This window comes from Furipterus horrens, unplaced genomic scaffold (assembly GCF_987537825.1).
Source record: "Furipterus horrens unplaced genomic scaffold, mFurHor1.1.pri manual_scaffold_11, whole genome shotgun sequence".
Taxonomy (NCBI): Eukaryota; Metazoa; Chordata; class Mammalia; order Chiroptera; family Furipteridae; genus Furipterus; species Furipterus horrens.
In genome coordinates, this window is record NW_028327181.1 from 74,927,480 (window position 1) to 74,946,389 (window position 18,910).

At 44.3% G+C, this 18,910-nt stretch overlaps 1 protein-coding gene and 1 pseudogene across 2 annotated transcripts in view; one reads left to right on the plus strand and one right to left on the minus strand.

Annotated features, from left to right (window-relative positions):
* Window positions 1–18,910, minus strand: part of ACSF2 (acyl-CoA synthetase family member 2) — a 32,948-nt gene that overhangs the window by 10,115 nt on the left and 3,923 nt on the right. Inside the window, exons 2-8 of one of the 2 annotated variants that reach the window (XM_090257274.1) lie at window positions 2,723–2,918; window positions 2,230–2,358; window positions 1,917–1,970; window positions 1,415–1,533; window positions 1,128–1,293; window positions 487–582; window positions 191–348 (exon numbers count right to left, since the gene is read on the minus strand). In XM_090257274.1, coding sequence (XP_090113400.1) covers window positions 191–348; window positions 487–582; window positions 1,128–1,293; window positions 1,415–1,533; window positions 1,917–1,970; window positions 2,230–2,358; window positions 2,723–2,918 — 918 coding nt within the window. The remainder of the gene's footprint in view (window positions 1–190; window positions 349–486; window positions 583–1,127; window positions 1,294–1,414; window positions 1,534–1,916; window positions 1,971–2,229; window positions 2,359–2,722; window positions 2,919–18,910) is intronic. The other variant, XM_090257275.1, reaches the window with a different exon arrangement.
* LOC149998251 (small ribosomal subunit protein uS10 pseudogene) lies at window positions 2,936–12,382 on the plus strand (annotated as a pseudogene).

Consider the following 18,910-nt stretch of genomic DNA (forward strand, 5'->3'; position numbering starts at 1 on the left):
CCACAACTGTGGGAAATGGGCAGGAGAAGCTCTTTGGAAAAAGGAATTGGTGCTCTCCTGGGGTCCACCACTACCCTGTCTCCATTTCTCCTGGCTGGAGGGAGGAGACATCCTGGAGAGGGATCAGGTCCCAGGAGTGAGGAATAGGGGGGTCTCATGAGCCCACAGGTAGCTGCCCACTGATGCCCACCTCTCTCTGCTGATGGCCTCCAGTGCCTTCTTGCCATTAAAAATCGGAGAAGACAGGATGAGGGTGAGACCGTGTAGCACGCTCACCATTGTGCCCCCCACAGAACCCATGCAGTGGTACAGGGGGGCAGGCAGGATGATCCGCGACTGCTCTGGTGTCTGGAGATGGAGGCAGGAGACTAGGTCTATCCTGGAGCCAGAGGCCCCAGAAGCTAGTTCTTCTAGAAAGGAGGGAGAGCCCAGCAAGATCCTCACCCATGCGGGGTGCCAGTAAGTCTTAGCCAGCACACTCCTCACCTTCAAGTGCAATTTCAAGCGCTCCCCTATGATGTTGGAGTTGTTGACAATGTTGTAGTGGGAAAGGGTGGCCCCCTTGGGGTTGCCTGATGTCCCCTGATAAGACAAACAGGTGACATTTTGCCTCTTTCTCCTTCATGCCCTGGGCCACTGCATGGAAGAGCACTGGACTGGGAATCAGGAGACTGAACTGTTGCCCCAGATCCATGCATTCATTCAGTATGTGTTCACAAAGGTTTACCACATGCCTGCACGGTGCCAGGTGTTAAGATCTAGAAATGCGGAAGATAAGGTCTTATAAAGTGGCTCAGAGAACTCTGTGGCTCAGGAGCAGAGTCCCCTTCTGACCCTCAGTTTCCCTATCTGCTCAATGAGGGGGCAGGCTCTACTAGCTCTGACCTGTGGTGGCACAGTGCATTTGCCCCTGTGTTGGGGACAAGGGAGCCAGGGGAGGGCGGCATCTGTAAGGATACCAGTTGCTGATGTTTTCCAGGGCAGAGGGAACAGCTAGGGCCAGCCCCAGGAGAAGTGTCTACACTCCTGACCTCATTAGCTGTGTCCGCACTTGTGGGGAAGGGTCACAGAGGCAGGCGGGGTTAGCATGCCAGCTGGGCCTTGGGTCCTGAAGACCTTTGCCTTACTGAGGTAAACTGGATGTTGACAGGGTCATGGCAGGACAGGAACTGCTGGGCGTGCCGGAGCTGGGCCAGATGCTGCTCTCTGCTTCCGGCTGCCACCACATCATCCAGGAGCAGTGTCCCTGGCAGAGGGGTGTCCACTGAGATGAGTGTGGTCAGATCTGGGAGCCTGGGGGTAAGGAGGATGGAGGAAGTCAGGGACTGAGGGAGGGTGCGCGGAGACAGCAGCCTCCTCCCTGGGGGTAGGTAGGGGCTGAGGGGGCCAGGATGCCAACCCGGGACATCCCCACCTGTGACTCTTCAAGGCCCCCGGCTGGGCCTTCTCCAACTCTGGACAGATCTGCTTCAGGATGTTATAGTATTGCTGGGTCTTGAATTGCTTGGGGAACACGAGGGCTTTGCAGCCCACCTGTGGAAGGGGAGTCCCCCCACCCCAACCAGTCAGCAGAAAGCCCCACACTGGAGATCTGGTGGAGTCCACACTAAAAGTTTCTCTCTCTCATACACACACACCACTACCCCAATATACACATGCACCAGCCTCTAATATACCCACACTGACTCACACACTACTGCATGACACATGTATGTAGCACCACCTCGAAACACATATCAGCTTTGTATCTGCCCAACTACCTGTTCCTCCCACCCACTCAGAGCCTAAGGAAGGACTGACTCTGGGTATCACCCAGCTGCACATGCCCCCCCCTCCACCTCATCAGCCCTCTATGATCACTGAAAGCCCCCTGCTCCAGACACCTGCCCAGCCCTGCCCTCAGGAACAGATCCTACCTTCTTGAGGGTATACTCCAGCTCCATGGCCTGGTAGGCTGGGTTCACAGATACCTGGTAGAGACAGCAAGGGTACATCAGTGTCCTGGGCAGACCCTGTCCGTCTCGTTGCCCCTCTACCCTCAGGAGGCACAGAAACATGGTGTAGACAGAGGTAGCACCCTGTCCCTTCGGACCTCCTTGGTGGCTTTAGGAGAAAGTTACCCAAATACTCATCCAGCACTGATTTGGTTCTGAGGCCAAGGGGCCAGCAGGTTTCCTCTGAATGATGCCCTCCTGCTTACCCAGCTGTGCCAGGCCAGCCCCTCCTCACCAGAATGATGCCCGCCTGAGCTGTGGCCAGCTGCATGAGCACCCATGCAAAGGAGTTAGGTCCCCACATGCCCAGCCGGTCACCCTTGCGAAGGCCAATACTCAGGAGCCCAGAAGCAGCTTTGTCCACCTGGTGTAAACAGACAGGGCACAAAGGGCAAGGTGTGGGCAAGCAGGAAGGGGCCATGACTCCCACCTCAGCCCTTGGCCCAAGGGTTCACATCAGGACCACCCAGATACAAGGGACAGGCCTCAATGGATCTGGAGTGGGACACAGATTATACAGATTTAGTCAGCACCCCAGGAGCAACTGATGCAGGAGGCATCCAGGCCACCTCTGCCTCAGCCCCTTCCCCATCTCCTGATGTCCCTTGGGGTTTCCAGGCAGCCTCAGCACCCTGCCCCAGTCAGGTACTGCTCTTGTGGCTCCACTCAGCCAGGGAAGACTGGAGACTAGCGCCCGCTCACTTGAAGGGTTCAAGGTCAGGACCCACCTCTTCCTTGAGCTGGGCAAAGGTCAACCTGATGTTTTCATGGAGGATGACCAAGGCCTCTCGGTCTGGGAACCTCTGTGCTGTGGTATCCAGGCAATGTCCTACGGTCTTGTTGATAAGACGAGTTTTGGTGCAGCCCTGGACGTAGCTAAGGCCTCCGATGGGCAGGGTGGCAGAGCGCTCCACCTCTCCGGAACTGTGGGGAGAGGCACCATGGGCTCCACTGCCCTAGGTCAGGCCTCCCAGGCACCAAGGGAGGTACCTGTTTACAATGTGTTAGGGGCCACTGACGATACTGTGGGACCCACCCCACCCCCAGGGACCATTGTCATTGAACTGAAGGGCTGCTTCATACTTGGGAGATCCAGACCAGAATCTGACTTCTTGTCCTTAATCAGAGAAAAGGTTCTTTTCTCCAACCTACTCCGCAATTTCCACTCAGTGCCAGTGGCCTTGGAGCCCTGGTGCAAAAACACTGGAAAAGGAAACTGGACCGTGGCTGGTGTGGCTCAGTGGCTTGAGTGCCAGCCAGCCTGTGGACTGAAAGCTTGCTGCTGGTTCAGTTCCCAGTCAGGGCACGTGCCTGGGTTACAGGCCAGATCCCCAGTTGGGGGCGTGAGAGAGGCAACCAGTAGATTCTCTTGCACCGATGTTTCTCTCCCTCTTTTTCTCCCTCCCCCTCTCTAAAAACAAACAAACAAACAAACAAACAAATAAATAGATAGATAAAATATTTAAAAGAAAAGAACACTGGCACAAATCACATTGCTTTGACTCAACAGAGATTTTGCCTGAGAGGGCTAAGAACGATGGCCTCATCCTAGACACAACACCCTCCTGACAAAAAAAGCCCCTGGGCATTTGTCAAAACCCATAGAATAGTCCAACTCAGGGACTAAACCTTAATGTAAACTATGGACTATAGTCCATAATAATGTATCAATGGCGGTGCACTGATTGTAACATACTAATGCAATGTTAATAACAGGGAAATTGTGTCAGGTGGGGTAAGTATATGAAACTTTAATTTGACCTGCTCAATTATTCTGTAACTCTAAAACTGTACTAAAAAAGTTAAGTCTATTAATTATTAAAGAAACAAAACCCAAAAACGGCCTCCCAAAGTCCAAGTATCACATGCCTAGGCCTGCGTGTGCTCACTTGCCCACCCTGGAGACAGCTGCTGGGCTCCCAGCCAGACCTAAGTAGGAGCGTAATGGGTTTCAGGCCCTGTTCCCATCAGAGAGGGCAAGCTCCAGGTTCCAGTTGCCTAGGACACCTCTGGGCCACCACTGGGTGGCATGGGCCCTGAGGGCCAATCCCAATGACTCAGTTTTGCAGCTGCTAAAAATATTATGGCTCTCTTTTATTGGTTGATTGTTTATGGTTTGTGGAGGAGAATTTCTGGGAAGAATAAGGTTTGCAAGGCAGGGGAGAGCAAAACTGGGTTACCCTGTCAATGGAAGAAGAAGCCGCTGCCATCTCACAGAAGGGTGGGTCACAATGCTGCCTGATGAGAAGGTGGCCCTGACTTGACTCCTAGACTAGAGCTGGGGGTGAGGATGAGTCACTCAGTGGGACGGCTGAAGTCTGCATGGAGCAAGCCAGCACTAGGCTGGGGTTGGAGGCCCGAGGTCCCATCCCAGGTGTGCTGCTGGCTGGGCCAGTGACTGCAACAGACTTCTTTGGCATCCCATGTCATGCATCTCTGGTTTCAACTCCTGGAACAGTTCCTTGCGGGGGGGGGGGGGTGTCTGTCTGCTCAGCGACTTCCTCAAGACTCCCCTTCTGTAGCTGGACAGTTCTGGGAGGCAGCTGTGCCCTCTCAGAGGTCCTGGTGAGCAAAAAAACCCTGGTGGCCTGGGGTGAGGACGTCAGGAAGACAGCTGATACTGGCTTCTCTTCCTCACTCCTCCTCCCACTCCCTCACTCCTGTTTCCTAGGATCACAAACAAACCATCTGCACCCAAGTCCTTGTTCTCAGGGGAATCCTAATTAAGGCATAGGAGCTATGCTCTCTAGGCCTCAGCTTCCCCACCTATAAAGTCTGGGGACTGAATCAGTGGTCATTCTTAAGGGAATGTTATCTAAATTACCCAGACATGTGGCGAGCCACCTAAGCCAGGTGGTTCCTGCAGGTATGCTGAGCAGAAAACAGCCAAGACCTACAGGGCTTTAAGGTCCTGTGAGTCTGCACTCATTACTGTCCATAGGTTGACAGACCTAAAGAATGCTGAGGTGGTTCCCAGTGGGCACCATGACACCCCTCAAGAGAGGCTGTGTACTCCAAATCCGCACCTCCCAGGCATACTGTGGAGGGTGAGGGATAGAGTGAAGAAATAAAATGGAGTCAATACAGTCAAGCTGCTAAATTACTGAAATCAAGTAGTTGAGGCATGAGGAAATGATTTATTCTTTTTTTAAAAGATTTTACTTATTTATTTTTATTTATGTTTTACTTTATTTTTTAGAGAGAAGGGAAGGGAGGGAGAGAAACATCGATGTGAGAGAGAAACATCAACCAGTTGCCTCCTGTACGGGCCTCCACCGGGGGGATCAAACCTGCAAGCCGGGAATGTGCGCTGACCAGGAATCAAACTGGTGACCTTTTGTTTTGTGGGACGATGTCTATCCAACTAAGCTACACTGGTTAGGGCAAAATGATTCTATTCTTGCTTTAACTCGCCCAGGAACTTCAAGTTTTATGTAGATATCCCTATTGATAATGCTCCGGTTACCCCCTAAAGGACTAAGGAAAGAATGTTCATGTGTCCACTGGATACCTTGAAGATTACTATTTTGGGACAACCCAGAGGCTAAGAATGCAGGACTGGTTCTTCTCAAGAAGGTAATTTTTACTACAGGAACTCTTAGTTTTTCATTCTTTAGAACACTCTGTGTATTGCCTAGTTGTGTTTCCAGTTTGCAAACCCTAAGGGCCTTGAATAAAACTTTATCATTTATTTCTAGCCAAAGCCTCCTGACTCGTTTATGCTAGGTCAATAAAGGCTCTCATTTTTGCCCTCTGGGAAACAGAGATGCTCATTTCTTTGGGTTTGCAAAAGTGATAGTTGCAAAAGCAAGCATGTGCAGAGAGCCTGCTTAAGAAGACAGCCAACACAGGGAAAAACAGGACAAAAAAACAATGGAGAGAGAGAGAGACAGAGACAGAAACAGGAAGTCACTGTGGCCAAGTTAATCCTGAGGCTGTGGAATCCCTACACAGCCCTGTAAGTCTACCTACCTCTGGACTTTTCACAGTCAAAAGCCAATAAATTCCCTCTCTAAATTTAACCCAGTTTTGGGGGAAATTTAGCCAAACTCAATTTGTAACAACATGGATGAACCCTGAAGGACATTATGTTAAGTAAAATAAACCACACACACCCCTGACTGGTGTGGCTCAGTGGATTGAGCACCAGGTTCAATTCTTGGTCAGGGCACATGCTTGGGTTTGTGGGCCAGGTCCCTGGTTGAGGGTGTGTGAGAGGCAATCGATTGATGCATATCTATTGCACGTGGCGGTTTCTCTCCCTCCCTTCCCATCTCTCTAAAAATAAATAATATCTTTAAAATAAACCAGCCATAAAAGACAGATATTGCACAATCTCACTTATATGTGGAATCTAAGCTATTAATTAAGGAATGCCAGTTTAAGTTGGGTTTCTGCTGCTTACAGCAGGTAAATCCTAACTACACCTACATTTTCCACAGTCAGTGGCTAAGCACCACCTCACACAGCCCAGCACAGTGCAAATCTCTGCCAGTTTAATGAGCTCATTGTCAACAAAGCAGTGAAGGTGGTGGTGGGGGTTCTGCTTCACAACAGTCATCCGCCTATTCTCACAATGACCCAGAGTCCTGTTTGGTTTGGAACTCGGTTTTCTCCTCTTTCATCACAGTTTTCAGACTAGACAGTGGCCTAGTTGGCAAAATGAACAGGATGATTTACATGCGAAAAACAAAAACAAAAACAAAACACCAGTTCAATTGTCACATGTGTTATCTCCTTTATCTTTATAGCAGTTCTGATAGGTGCTGTGACAGAGACCCCCAATAACCCCTTCCTCCTTAATAATACACTCTCAGATGTTTTGCTGGCCATGCGGAATAAAGAACACATGGTCATGCTTCCCCAGCAGGTGATCTGGCCCACAGGTGGATTTTTGGCCAATGGGATTTAAAGAGAGGTAGTGGGTGCAACTTCTAAAAAGAATCCTCAGAAAATAAGGCTCATCTTGTCTTTCTTCTGGCCAGCTGGAATGCAGCTTGTGACAGGAAACGGCAGGCAGCTCTCTTGGACCACCTGGTGAGCTTGGTTACTACAGAAGGGAGCTGGAGTCTGGCAGCAGGATGCGCCATGCCAGCTACAGACTAGCTGTTTCCCAGAAAAAGTAATTCTCATCTCCTTTGAGCCACGGTTTTCTCTCCCCACCTTGCTTTCTCCCCGCTCCATGTAATCTCCCTTATATTCCCTCCTTAATTTCAAATGCATAAGAGAAACTGCAAACTGTTATTCTCTGAAGCTTTTATTCAGTCTGATGAGATCTTGCTTTCAGGCATATCCTCTTTTTGGATCAAATACATTTTTATAAAAATTCCCTACAGGTTTGGATGTTCTTACATCGACAATGCTACACAAATCTTAAAAAACAAAGGTAGGAATTAATGATCTCTTTATTGTGTAGGTAGGGAAAGTGAAGTTCAAAGAGGCCACGTGGACTACCCAGCTGGTAAACAGTTGAGCCCAGAGTGAGGAATCCAGGATAACCACCACACATTCCACCGGCTCCGGAAGAAAGGAGTGGGATAGGTTTTCCTGTTCTTCAGGTTTTGGATTTGCCTGCTGCCTGATCACTAGAGATTGTCTAATCTCAATTTTATTTCTCCCACAATTGTTTACTAATTGAACCCAAGAAACTGAGCCTGGAGTATGGTGCGACTGGGGTGGGAACGGGTGGCTCCTTCAAAAGAATTAAGTTTTAGAAACTCATATCAATGCAATTTGCTCATAAGCTTCAGAACCACTCATTTCAAAAGTCCAAGCAGAAGTAGAACTGATTCCACTTCCCTCCTTTCTCTAACACACCCCGAAGGCTTGGGCAAAAAGGGTGACTACTTCTTTCTCTACTCTTACAGTGGCAGCTCTTCTATTTTAACCTTAAAACAATTTGGTTTTTAGGAAAAGTTTTTTGTTTGTTTAAATGTATTGGAGTTGGAGGAAGACAGCCAACAGCCCCAGTTGCTCCCAATTCAAAGAACTAAAGTAAATACAGGTAGGTTTATAGTTGTTTGTATGGAAAATAACACAATAAATTCATAAATAATAATATTGGAATAAACTGTGTTTCCAGTACTCACAACTGTGAACCTACTTTTGCGCCACCCTGTATTCATTGAGGCCTCAGCTACTAGGATGCTTCCTACAAAATACAAGGCACCAGGTGGAATTGAAGCTGTGAGGGAACTGGAGGAAAAGCACAGCCCCGCCTCATTGAGTTGGCACAGGAGAACTCAGGCCCAGATCTGCTGCCAAACCTGATTTCATAAGAAAAATCAGAAAACAAGCTTTTTTTTTTTCTTAAAGAACTCTCTTGAATTCTCATTGTTTTATTCCCAGTGCTTCACAGTACCTGGAATGTAAGAGATGTTTAACAGAATGACAAAATGAATGGGTTATAATAATGCACATAACAACCCAATTAAAAAAATTAGCAAAGAACTCAAATAGACAGTTTTCCAAAAAATAAAATAAAATGTACAAATGGCCATGAAGCACGTGAAATGCAAACTAAAACCACAATGAGATAATACTACACACCCACTTGGAAAGCTATGATTAAAAAACAAAACAAAAAACAAGTACTGGCCAGCATGTAGAGAAATTGAAATCCTTGTGCCCTGTTAGAGGGAATGTAAAATGGGGCAGCCACTGTGGAAACAGTTAGGTGGTGGTTATCCAAAACATTAAACATAAAATTACCACATGACCCAGCGATTCCATTCCTAGGTATATACTCAAAAGAATTGAAAACAGGTGTTCGAACAAAGACTTGTACACAAAGTTCATAGCAGTACCGTTCACAATCGCCAAAAGGTAGAAACAACCCAAATGTCAGCAATGAATGATGGATAAACAAAATGTGAAATACCTATATCATGGAATATTATTTGGCCATAAAAAGGAAAGACGTAATGAGACATTCCAAAACGTGGATGAATCTTGAAATAATTATGCTAAGTGAAAGAAGCTAGACACAGAAAGCTACATATTGTATAATTTCATGTAGATGAAGTGTTGAGAATAGGAAAATCTATAGAAACAGAAATAAATGAGGTAGTTGCTTAGGAAGGATAGGAAGATAGAGAGATGACAGCTAAGAGTACGGGGTTTCTCTTTAAGGTGATGAAAGTGTTCTAAAATTGACTGTAGTGGTGGCTTCACATATGATAATAATTACTGAGTTCTACACTTTAAAAACAATGCACATAATTCCACTTCTAGGCATATATCCAACAGAAATCATACATGTGCTCACCAAAAGACAGGTACAAGAATACTTGTTTCATCTTGAATATATAAACTACCCAGATACCCATCAACAGTAGAATAGATAAGTAAATGATATTTGTTATTTGCAAGTGTTATACAGTAATGGAAGCAAATGAACTATGGCTTCTCCCAAAAATATAACTGAAATTCATTAATGTTAAATGAAAGAAGCCAGACAGAAAACTTTATATATTGTCTTATTCCATTTATATGTACCAAACAGGCAAAACTAATCTAGGCTGTTAAGAATCAGGAAGGCAGCCAACTGAGTGCTGGTTATATGCGTGTGTACAGTTTATAAAAAATTTATCAAGTGAGCACCTAAAATATGTCCCCTTTTCTGAATCCATGGTAAACTTTAATACAAAGTTTAAAAGAAAACCCTTCTAGGGCTTAACCTAGAATTGATATAGTCATATTTATAAATAAAATCTTGTGACAGATTGAGGCATGTATTTACCATTCTACCAGGAACATAAAAGCAATGGTATCACTTCAGTGCAAAATTCATATATACATTAGTCAATAATGCTAGACAAGCCTAGCCAACACATCTGTTTGTGATCTCTGCCTTGGAAATTACTCAAGAAAAGGAATCATCTCTGGCTATTATCAATAAGACAAGTAATAACAAATGTTGGAGAGGATGGAGAAAGACAAGAACCCTCGTACACTGCTGGTGGGAATGTAAATTGGTGCAGTCTTTGTGAAGAACAGTATGGAAGTTCCTCAAAAAATTAAGAATAGAGCTAAAATATGACCTAGCAATCCCTCTTCTGGGTACCTACCTGAAAAATTTGAAAAAGTTTGTTTGTAAATATATATGTACCCCTAGGTGTATTGCAGCATTATTCACAATAACCAAGACATGGAAACAACCTAAGTGTTCTTTGACTGATGATTGGATAAAGAAGATGTGGCACATATTGTCGTCGTCGGCAGCCGTCCGTCTCGAGAGACGATGGTGTAGCTTCTTAAGAGTCTATCTGCACTGCCGAGAATGGCTGTGCAGTCCGACTCGGGAGTGACACGGTATCTGTCTCCTTCCGTGTTAAGTCGACATCTTGCGATGACGCTGGAGTGTCCTCTCCAGTGAAGCTGAAGCTACAGAGCCTGGGCAGGGTGATATGGAGGGTCTGCTGTTGCCCATGCAGCAGACCCCCCCTCTCTTCGCAGCTGAAGGGTCCAAGGGAAAGACGGAGTCAATACAGCTTGGCTTCAGGTGCGCCGCAGGAGTTGCCGGTGTTGACTACAACGTCAAACCGCCTTAGGGACTCCGGCTCCGGATTTTCTGTCGGGGTTTACTCCCTTAGCCTTTCCCCTGAAGAGGTATGCCACAAGGCAGCGGAGGTTTTTTGGAGTCAGAGTTTTCCTTCTCTGATGTGCCCTGACTGGAAGATGGAACCAGCGACACTTAGCTCACAGGCCGACGCTCAATCCACTGAGCCAAACCAGCCAGGGGTTGTGGCACATATATACACTGAAATACTACTCAGCTATAAAAAAATTAAAATATTGCCATTTGTGACAACACAGATCAATCTTGAGAGTATCACATTAGGTAAAATAAGTCAGCTGGAAAAGGACAAGAACTATATGATTGCACACATATTGGTATATAAAACAAAAAGCAACAAATGAACAAACAAAGCAAATAAACTCATAGACACGAACAACAGTATAGTGTTGTGGTTCTCACAAGAGAAAAGGGGTTGGGGAGGATGAAGAGGGGAAAGGGGCCAACTATATGGTAATGGAAGAAGACTAGACTTTGGGTGGCGAGCACACAGTGGGCTATACAGGTGATGTGTTATAAAACTGTACACCTGAAACTTATATAATGTTATTAACTTATATATATAATGTTACCCTAATAAATGTAATTAAAATGAAAAGAAATAATCTCCATTTTCCTTCCTGGAGTATCAACGAATAAAATAGTTTATGTACCCTCTGCCCCTCTGTACAGTTCAAAGTACGCTGTGACTATTGACTCAACCTATCTGTTTCATATACAGATGCATGTTTTCCAAGTTCAAGAGCATAGAGCAATTTGCTTTTTGTTTAGAATATGGCTTTGGTCCAGAAGGCAGCCCCCAATTGGAATGTTGCTTCAGTGGGGAGCTAGAGTCCACCTGATGACTATCTGCTTTACAATGTCATTTCCAGGAAGGTCTATAGAGACTTTTCTTTTTATTTTTTTAATTAATTATTTATTTATTTTTAGAGAGGGGATAGGAGAAAGAGAGGGAGAGAAATATCTCTGTGTGGTTGCCTCTCACTTGCGCCCCCAACTGGGGACCTGATGTGCAACCTAGTCATGTGCCCTGACTGGGAATCAAACCAACGACACTTGGCTTGCAGGCCTGTAGAGACTTATAATGACAAGTTGTGAATGTAATGACTCTGATTTATGAAAAAGGTGGGCACTCTCAGCGGGAAAGGGCAGAGATGGGTAAATCTTCTGCAGTGTATGTAAATTGCAAGGAATATTGAGCAGCTCCTCTGTAATGCTGTCATACGGTTTTTCTCAGGCAAGTTGTTCCAAGGGCTTTTATTCCTGTCTTACTGGTGGTGAAAAGAGACAGAGAAGTTAAGCGACTTGTCCAAGACGCCGCAATCAAAGCTGATTAGGTTCTTTGAGGAAGACACGGTGGCAGCTGCAGCAGAGCTCTGTCCCTCTTGTGCCTGCTCCTGACTCACTGATGTTTGATGTTCGTTCTCAGAGGAGGAAGTCGCTCAGGAAGCCGTGGCTTTTAAAGATGCCAGAGAGACACCCCTGGAACCAGAGGTGGTGATTCACCGAATCAGAATAATGCTAACCAGCCACAAGGTAAAGTCTTTGGAGAAGGTGTGTGCTGATGTGATCAGAAGCACAAAGGAAAAGAATCTCAAAGTGAAAGGACCAGTTCAGATGCCTACGAAGACTCTGAGAATCACTACAAGAAACACTCCCTGTGGGGAGGGTTCTAAAACTTGGGATTGGTTTCAGATGGGGATCCACAGGACTCATTGACTTGCATAGCCCTTCTGAGATTGTTAAACAGATTACTTCCATCACTATTGAGCCAGGGGTTGAGGCTGAAGACACCATTGCAGATGCTTAAATCAACCTTTTGAATAAATTGATTACTTGTTAAAAAAAAGTTGATTGAAGCATGCTTATCAATTGGATGACAAATAGCTTTCCAGTAAAACAGACCAAGTGACACTAACACATGAAACACAATGATGACCAGATCTGCCACAAAGTCACAGAAGAAGAAAGACAAATGGCCAGTCAGCATAAGAAAAGATGTTCATGCCACAAATCAAAGCAAAACAACCATGAGGCATTTGTTCCCCAAGAGAGATCAGCAAAGATGAAACATTCTGATATTATGATGTTTGAAACTTACCTTCAAATGGTAGGGGAAAAAAAAGTGTATGTATATTTCAAAAAGAGGAAAAGGTGAAAGAGACCTATTCCCCAACCCTCAGCAGCTGATATTTTAAACTCTATCTTTTCGGTGATTCATCTGGGTTATTATGCCATTGGGTCCAAAAAGCTGTACTTCAAAAATCATCTACAGATATATATTGAAACAAAATTAATCTGCCTAATACTGTGATAAGTGAAAAGTCATAAGAGGGGAAAATATGACAAATCATTTATTTTTTGCCCAAAGTGAAGATTTCTGTCTTTCTAGAGGAGTCCACATTTAATTTCAAAATTCCATGGCAGGTATTCTTGCCAAAGACTGTTCATAGGCAACACAGAAAACTAAATAAGAGTTTGTCCTTGCCACCAGAACTGGTTTGTGTTTTCCTTGGCTTTAGGCAATCAGCGCAAGAACTTATCCTAGGATCGGAGGAGAGGACTCAGCAGAGAGCACATGGATTATATTGCCTAAATAAACCTCCCTAACTGGAGAAGATTAATAAAATGGCTATTCGTTTCAACAAAAAACAAGAATGAATGGTAACACCAAACGTTTGTAAGGATGTGGAGAAATCGGCTAGAGTGCAAATCAGTACAATATTTCTGAAGGGCATTAAGTACAGAAGCCATTGAAGCCTAGGAAGCTGATGCTTCAGAACCCTTCACCTCCCCCAAGTGCTGGGATCTCCTGGGAATTGGAGAGGGGAGGCTGACTGCAGGTCAAGAAGTATCTATAGATCAGTATTTCTGGCAGATTGCCTAAAGAGATCTCGAAAAAAAGAGATTGGATGCTCTCTCTGCCTATGGAGTGGTCTGCTCTCAGTCTCTGCTTCATTGATAAACTTTCACTTTAAACTCTAAAAAAAGAAAAAGAAAAAAAAGAGACCTGGCCTACCAACTTGTTGCAAATTCTTTTCTTATTCCAAATTAATATTCAACTTGCACTAAATTTGGTATTTGTAATTTTGTATTCTTTTTTTATAAAGAGGGTGCCCCAAATTGGATAAGTCTCAGAACCCAAAATTCTAGTTCTCTTCTTATTTAGTAATAACTAATAATGTTTGAATATGCATACTCTTTGACCAGCAATTCCACTTTTAAGGATCTATTCTTTAAAAAACAAAACAAAAAAACCCCAATGAATGTTTAAAAGTATGAATAAGGGCATATATTTCTGCTTAGCAAAGAATTGGGGGAAATTTTTTATTTCTATGGGGAAGGGATTAGATACCTAGATGATGAGACATCTGTACAACAGAACACTAAACCGTCGATAAAAATGAAGACACTCTTTGTATATTTAATGATATGAAATATGTCTAATATATTTTAGGTGAAAAAGCACATTTCTGAATAATGTAAGCTGACATTTAATAGTGTATCCTCATGCCAGCTCTTCCAAAACCTCCTGTGATCTTCATAACCACTCCCTGACCAAGAATCGTACTCACTTTACAGATGAGGAAATGAGGCTCAAGGAAATGTAGGTAAGCAGCTAATCTGCAATTCGATCCCAGGACTATCTGGTTCCCAAAGCCTTGATACAATATGAAATGAATCTCTGCAGAGCCTTAGGGCTTAAAGGGGGCTTCCATGTATGTCTCATTTGAACCATCTATAAAGAGGATTATCTCTTTCCGTGGATGAAAAGGCTCCAGCTCTGGTGGGTGGCAGCCCTGGCCCCGTCCTTTGTGTCCTGCTCTTTATGCTGCAGCCCATCCACAGCCACCCGTGGGGGCCCTGCAGTGGCTGCAGCAGCCCACCTGAGATTGATGGGGCCCTCTGATTGCCACAGGCTCCCCCCACTCCCCACCTATGAGCCCTCAAGTGCATGGTAGCCCTTTTTGTTTTATTGTGGTATCTGATTCATTCCCTTCACTGCCTCTGATCTTATTGTCCTGCTCTCCTGGTTCCAGCTTACCTCTCCTAGAACAAACTGTAATAACTTTGCGTCCTAACGGCACAGCTGTTTGGGTTCCACGAGCCCAAAAAGCTTTGTGTCCCAGCATCAGCTCTGCCCAGTCCAGCCTGGCCTTCAGCAGGAGCTGGACAGATTTTATGGCTGGCTGGTTCAGGGAACTCCAGTGGAACAGTTGTTACATTCTATGAGCTGATTAAACTAAAGTCCAGGCTGGCGGCCTCTCTGGCCACCAAGGATCATACAGTCCTGACAGTGTCAAGCAGAGACCACAGGCAGAGGTGGGCCCTGAGTTGCCATGGGAGGCAGGGACAATCAGGACCTCTGCTGGGCCAGAAGCTTATAGGTAGATTCTGCCCCTGCTGGAGGCTGGAATTACCCCTTTTTAGAAATGCTGGGGTCCCACCAAAGTCTGGGTATGTATCAGTAAAGCAAGGCATTCTGGGATTATGCAAGACTTATTATGAGATGCAGGAAGGGACTTTGCCAACCAGGTACTGAGTCTGTCCATGGGGTTTGTCTTTAGATATGAAAAAGAAACTTAAAAGATGTCAGGGTAGTTCCTGGACCATTCTTTTACATAGCTAACCTATTGATAATTGCCATAATTCTGGTAGGGCTTAACTCATTGGAACAATTTGTTCTGGTAGGGCTTAACTCGATGGAGCTGTTTTGGGGACCATTTTATTCTACCTATTTCATAGAATACATAAAGAACTCTGAAAACTCAACAGTAATAAAACAAACAATCCAACTAGAAAATGGACAAAAGACATGAGGAGACATTTCACCGAAGAGGATAAACAGATGTAGAAAAAGCACATGAAGAGATATTCAACATCATTAACCATTAGGAAAATGCATATTAAAACCACAGTAAGATATTATTATAGACCTATCACTATAAAAGTAAAAAATAGTGACAATACCAAATACTGGCAAGGATGATGATCACTCATACATTGTAGGAGAAAATGTAAAAATGGTATAGTCATTCTGAAAAATCAGGCAATTTCTTTAAAAACTAAACATGCAACTACCAGATGAACCAGGAATTGCCCTTCTGAGCAATTATCCCAAAGAAATAAAGAATTGTGTTTCCAAAAAAATAAAGACATATTCATATAAAAACCTGTACATTAATGCATATAGCAGCCGTATTTGAAAGAACTGGGAACAGCCCAAATGTCCTTCAGCGGTAAATGGTTAAACCAACTACACATCCATATCAAGGGATACTGTCTAGCAATAAAAAGAAAGAAACTATTGATACACAAAACAACCTAGATGAAACCCCATAGAATTATACTGAATGAAGAAAAAACAATCCTAAAAGGTAAACTGTCTGACTCTATTTACATAACATCTTTTTAAAAAGATTTATTCATTTTTAGAGACAAGGGAAGAGAGAGAGTAGCATCAATTGGTTGCCTCTCTTGTGCCCCGAAGCCGGGATCTGGCCTGCAACCCAGATGTGTTCCCTGACTGGGAATCGAACCAGTGACCCTTTGGTTTGCAGAATGACACCCAATCCACTGAGCAAGACCAGTCAGGACTACTTATATAACATCTTGAAATGAAATGACAAAATCATGTAAGTGGAGAACAAATAACAAACTGTTAGAGGTTATGGAGGGAGGGAGGTTGGAGAGAAGTGGGTGAGCCTATAAAAGGGAAACCTGAAGCATCCTTGTGGTGATAGAAATGTTCTTATCTTGTCTGTATCAGTGTCAATACCCTGGACGTAATTCTTTGTTATAGTTTTGCAAGACGTTACTATTAGGGGGAAACTGGATAAAAGCTATATGGAATCTGTTTCTATTACTTCTTACAACTAGCCCTGGCTGGTTTAGCTCAGTGGATTGAGCGTCGGCCTGCGAGCTAAGTGTCGCTGGTTCGATCTTCCAGTCAGGGTACATCAGAGAAGGAAAACTCTGACTCCAAAAAACCTCCGCTGCCTTGCGGCATACCTCTTCAGGGGAAAGGCTAAGGGAGTAAACCCCGACAGAAAATCCGGAGCCGGAGTCCCTAAGGTGGTTCGACGTTGTAGTCAACACCGGCAACTCCTGCGGCGCACCTGAACCCAAGCTGTATTGACTCCGTCTTTCCCTTGGATCCTTCAGCTGCGAAGAGAGGGGGGGTCTGCTGCATGGGCAACAGCTGGCCCTCCATATCACCCTGCCCAGGCTCTGTAGCTTCAGCATCATCGCAAGATGTCGATTCAACACGGGAGGAGACAGATACCATGTCACTCCCGAGTCGGACTGCACAGCCATTCTCGGCCGTGCAGATAGACTCTTAAGAAGCTACACCATCGTCTCTCGAGACGGACGGCTGCCGACGACGACTTCTTACAACTGCATGTAAATGTTCATATCTCAAAATAAAAAATTTAATTAAAAAATTTCTTAGATTATATAATATTGGGGACTACAAGGTGTAACGGGGCTGCCCAGTTCAGTGGACATGAAAGCCAAACTGTCCCATTGCTTTATGCTGAGATGGCCCCTTGACACATTTTTAAGACCTATTCTGGGGCCCCCACTTCTCAGCTTGCTTTTTGCTGCCATATCCAAGAAGTGAAATATTGGGCAGATAAGACCATGTCCTTTGTCCTATGGCTATCCAAGAAAGCTAAACTGTTTAATGTACAACATACACTTTCATGAATTTTTGCCAAGGTCATTGCTCCTTCCAAAAGCATCTCTTGGTTTTTGAGCAGAAGAAGCCAGACACAAGAGTATATACTCTAAAATTTGAGAACAGGCAAAATTAACCTGTGGAGATTATAAATGAACAGTGGTAGCCTCTGGCTGGGGAAGGGAATGGACTGGAAAAGGGCATGAGAGAAATTTCTAGAAGTGTGCCATTTATCATAAATGGTAGCTACTAGTCACATGTGGCTCTGGAACACTAGTCTGAATTGAGGTGTCCTGTAAGTGTTATAAGATTTCATGAAAAAAAAAAAAGAAAAATATTGAACTAGCAATTTTTAGAATATTGATTACATGCTGAAATGATATTGTGGTTACACTAAGTTAAAGAAAATATATCATTAAAATTAATATCACCTACTACTTAATACTTGTTAAATACAGCTGCTAGAAATTTTTAGATAATATATGTGGCTCACATTGTATTTCTATTGAATGACACAGTTTTAGAATGGTGGACAAGCTCTATATCTTGGAATGTTGAGTAATGGGTGTATACATTTGTTAAAATTCACTGAATTGTCCATTTAAGATTTGTACATTTTACTATGTGTAATTATACCATAAAGTCTAATATCTTTCCACCACCCAACATAGCCTCCCTGAAGGAGTCTACAGCCTGCAAAGGACACACAATACAAAGAACTACCAAGTGGTAAGAGCTACAATAAGGTTTGAGCAAGGTACTCTACATTGATGGAAACTTCCATTTTAGCATCTCGAACAAAATTGCTGGTATATGTGTGTTTGTGAGTATGGAGAGAGAGCACACAGAAAATATTTTGAGTCCAGTAGACAAGAAGACAGAGGACATTTTCAAAAGCCTGAACTACTTGGGGACAGGAGACATTCATGCTGCAGATTTTCCCTTGGGCCACTTGTATGGGACCCCCAGGGAAAGCGCACAGAAATCAGGATTGGGGGCTGATTCAGGACACTTGCCCCTTGATGGGGTCACTAAGCTACATACAAAGTCTGGATCTTAGCTGTCTAGGATCAAAACCCTTGACGTTTTCTGTTCACTCACAGAGGACTAGGGAGAAGCACAGAGTAACACTTCACCTAAGTATGAAGGCTGCATACATCATCCACAGCCCTCTTGGATTCATGGATTAGGTTCAAAGCCCAGTCTCCTTAGGAACCACAGAATGTCTACAGAAATGTAGAGTGCTTCTTGTCAAAGTGGCCTACTTTACAAAGATACTAAGGCCCAGAAAAGCTGAGTGACTTGCCTAAGCCAGACTGAGTTAGAAGTGGTAGGGCTCAGACTTGTGGTCACCTGACTCCAAGCTGAGAAACACACGCACGCCAACCAGTTTCAAAAAACATGCTTTGTAAGCTAGAAACACAACTTGTTTATTTAGGAAGGGGAGCAACCAGCAGGATTGCTGGTACTTGTCATTTATAAGACATTCCCCTAGCAAGGCCAACTCAAGAGATGAAATGACATCTTGTGCTTTTGGTTTGTGTAGCAAGAATCAGAAGAAAAAGAAAAAAAAACAAAAACAAAAACAAAAACAAACATATCCCTTAATCCAAACACAGCATAAGCACAGGCTTTCCTATCAACACACTGCGAGCA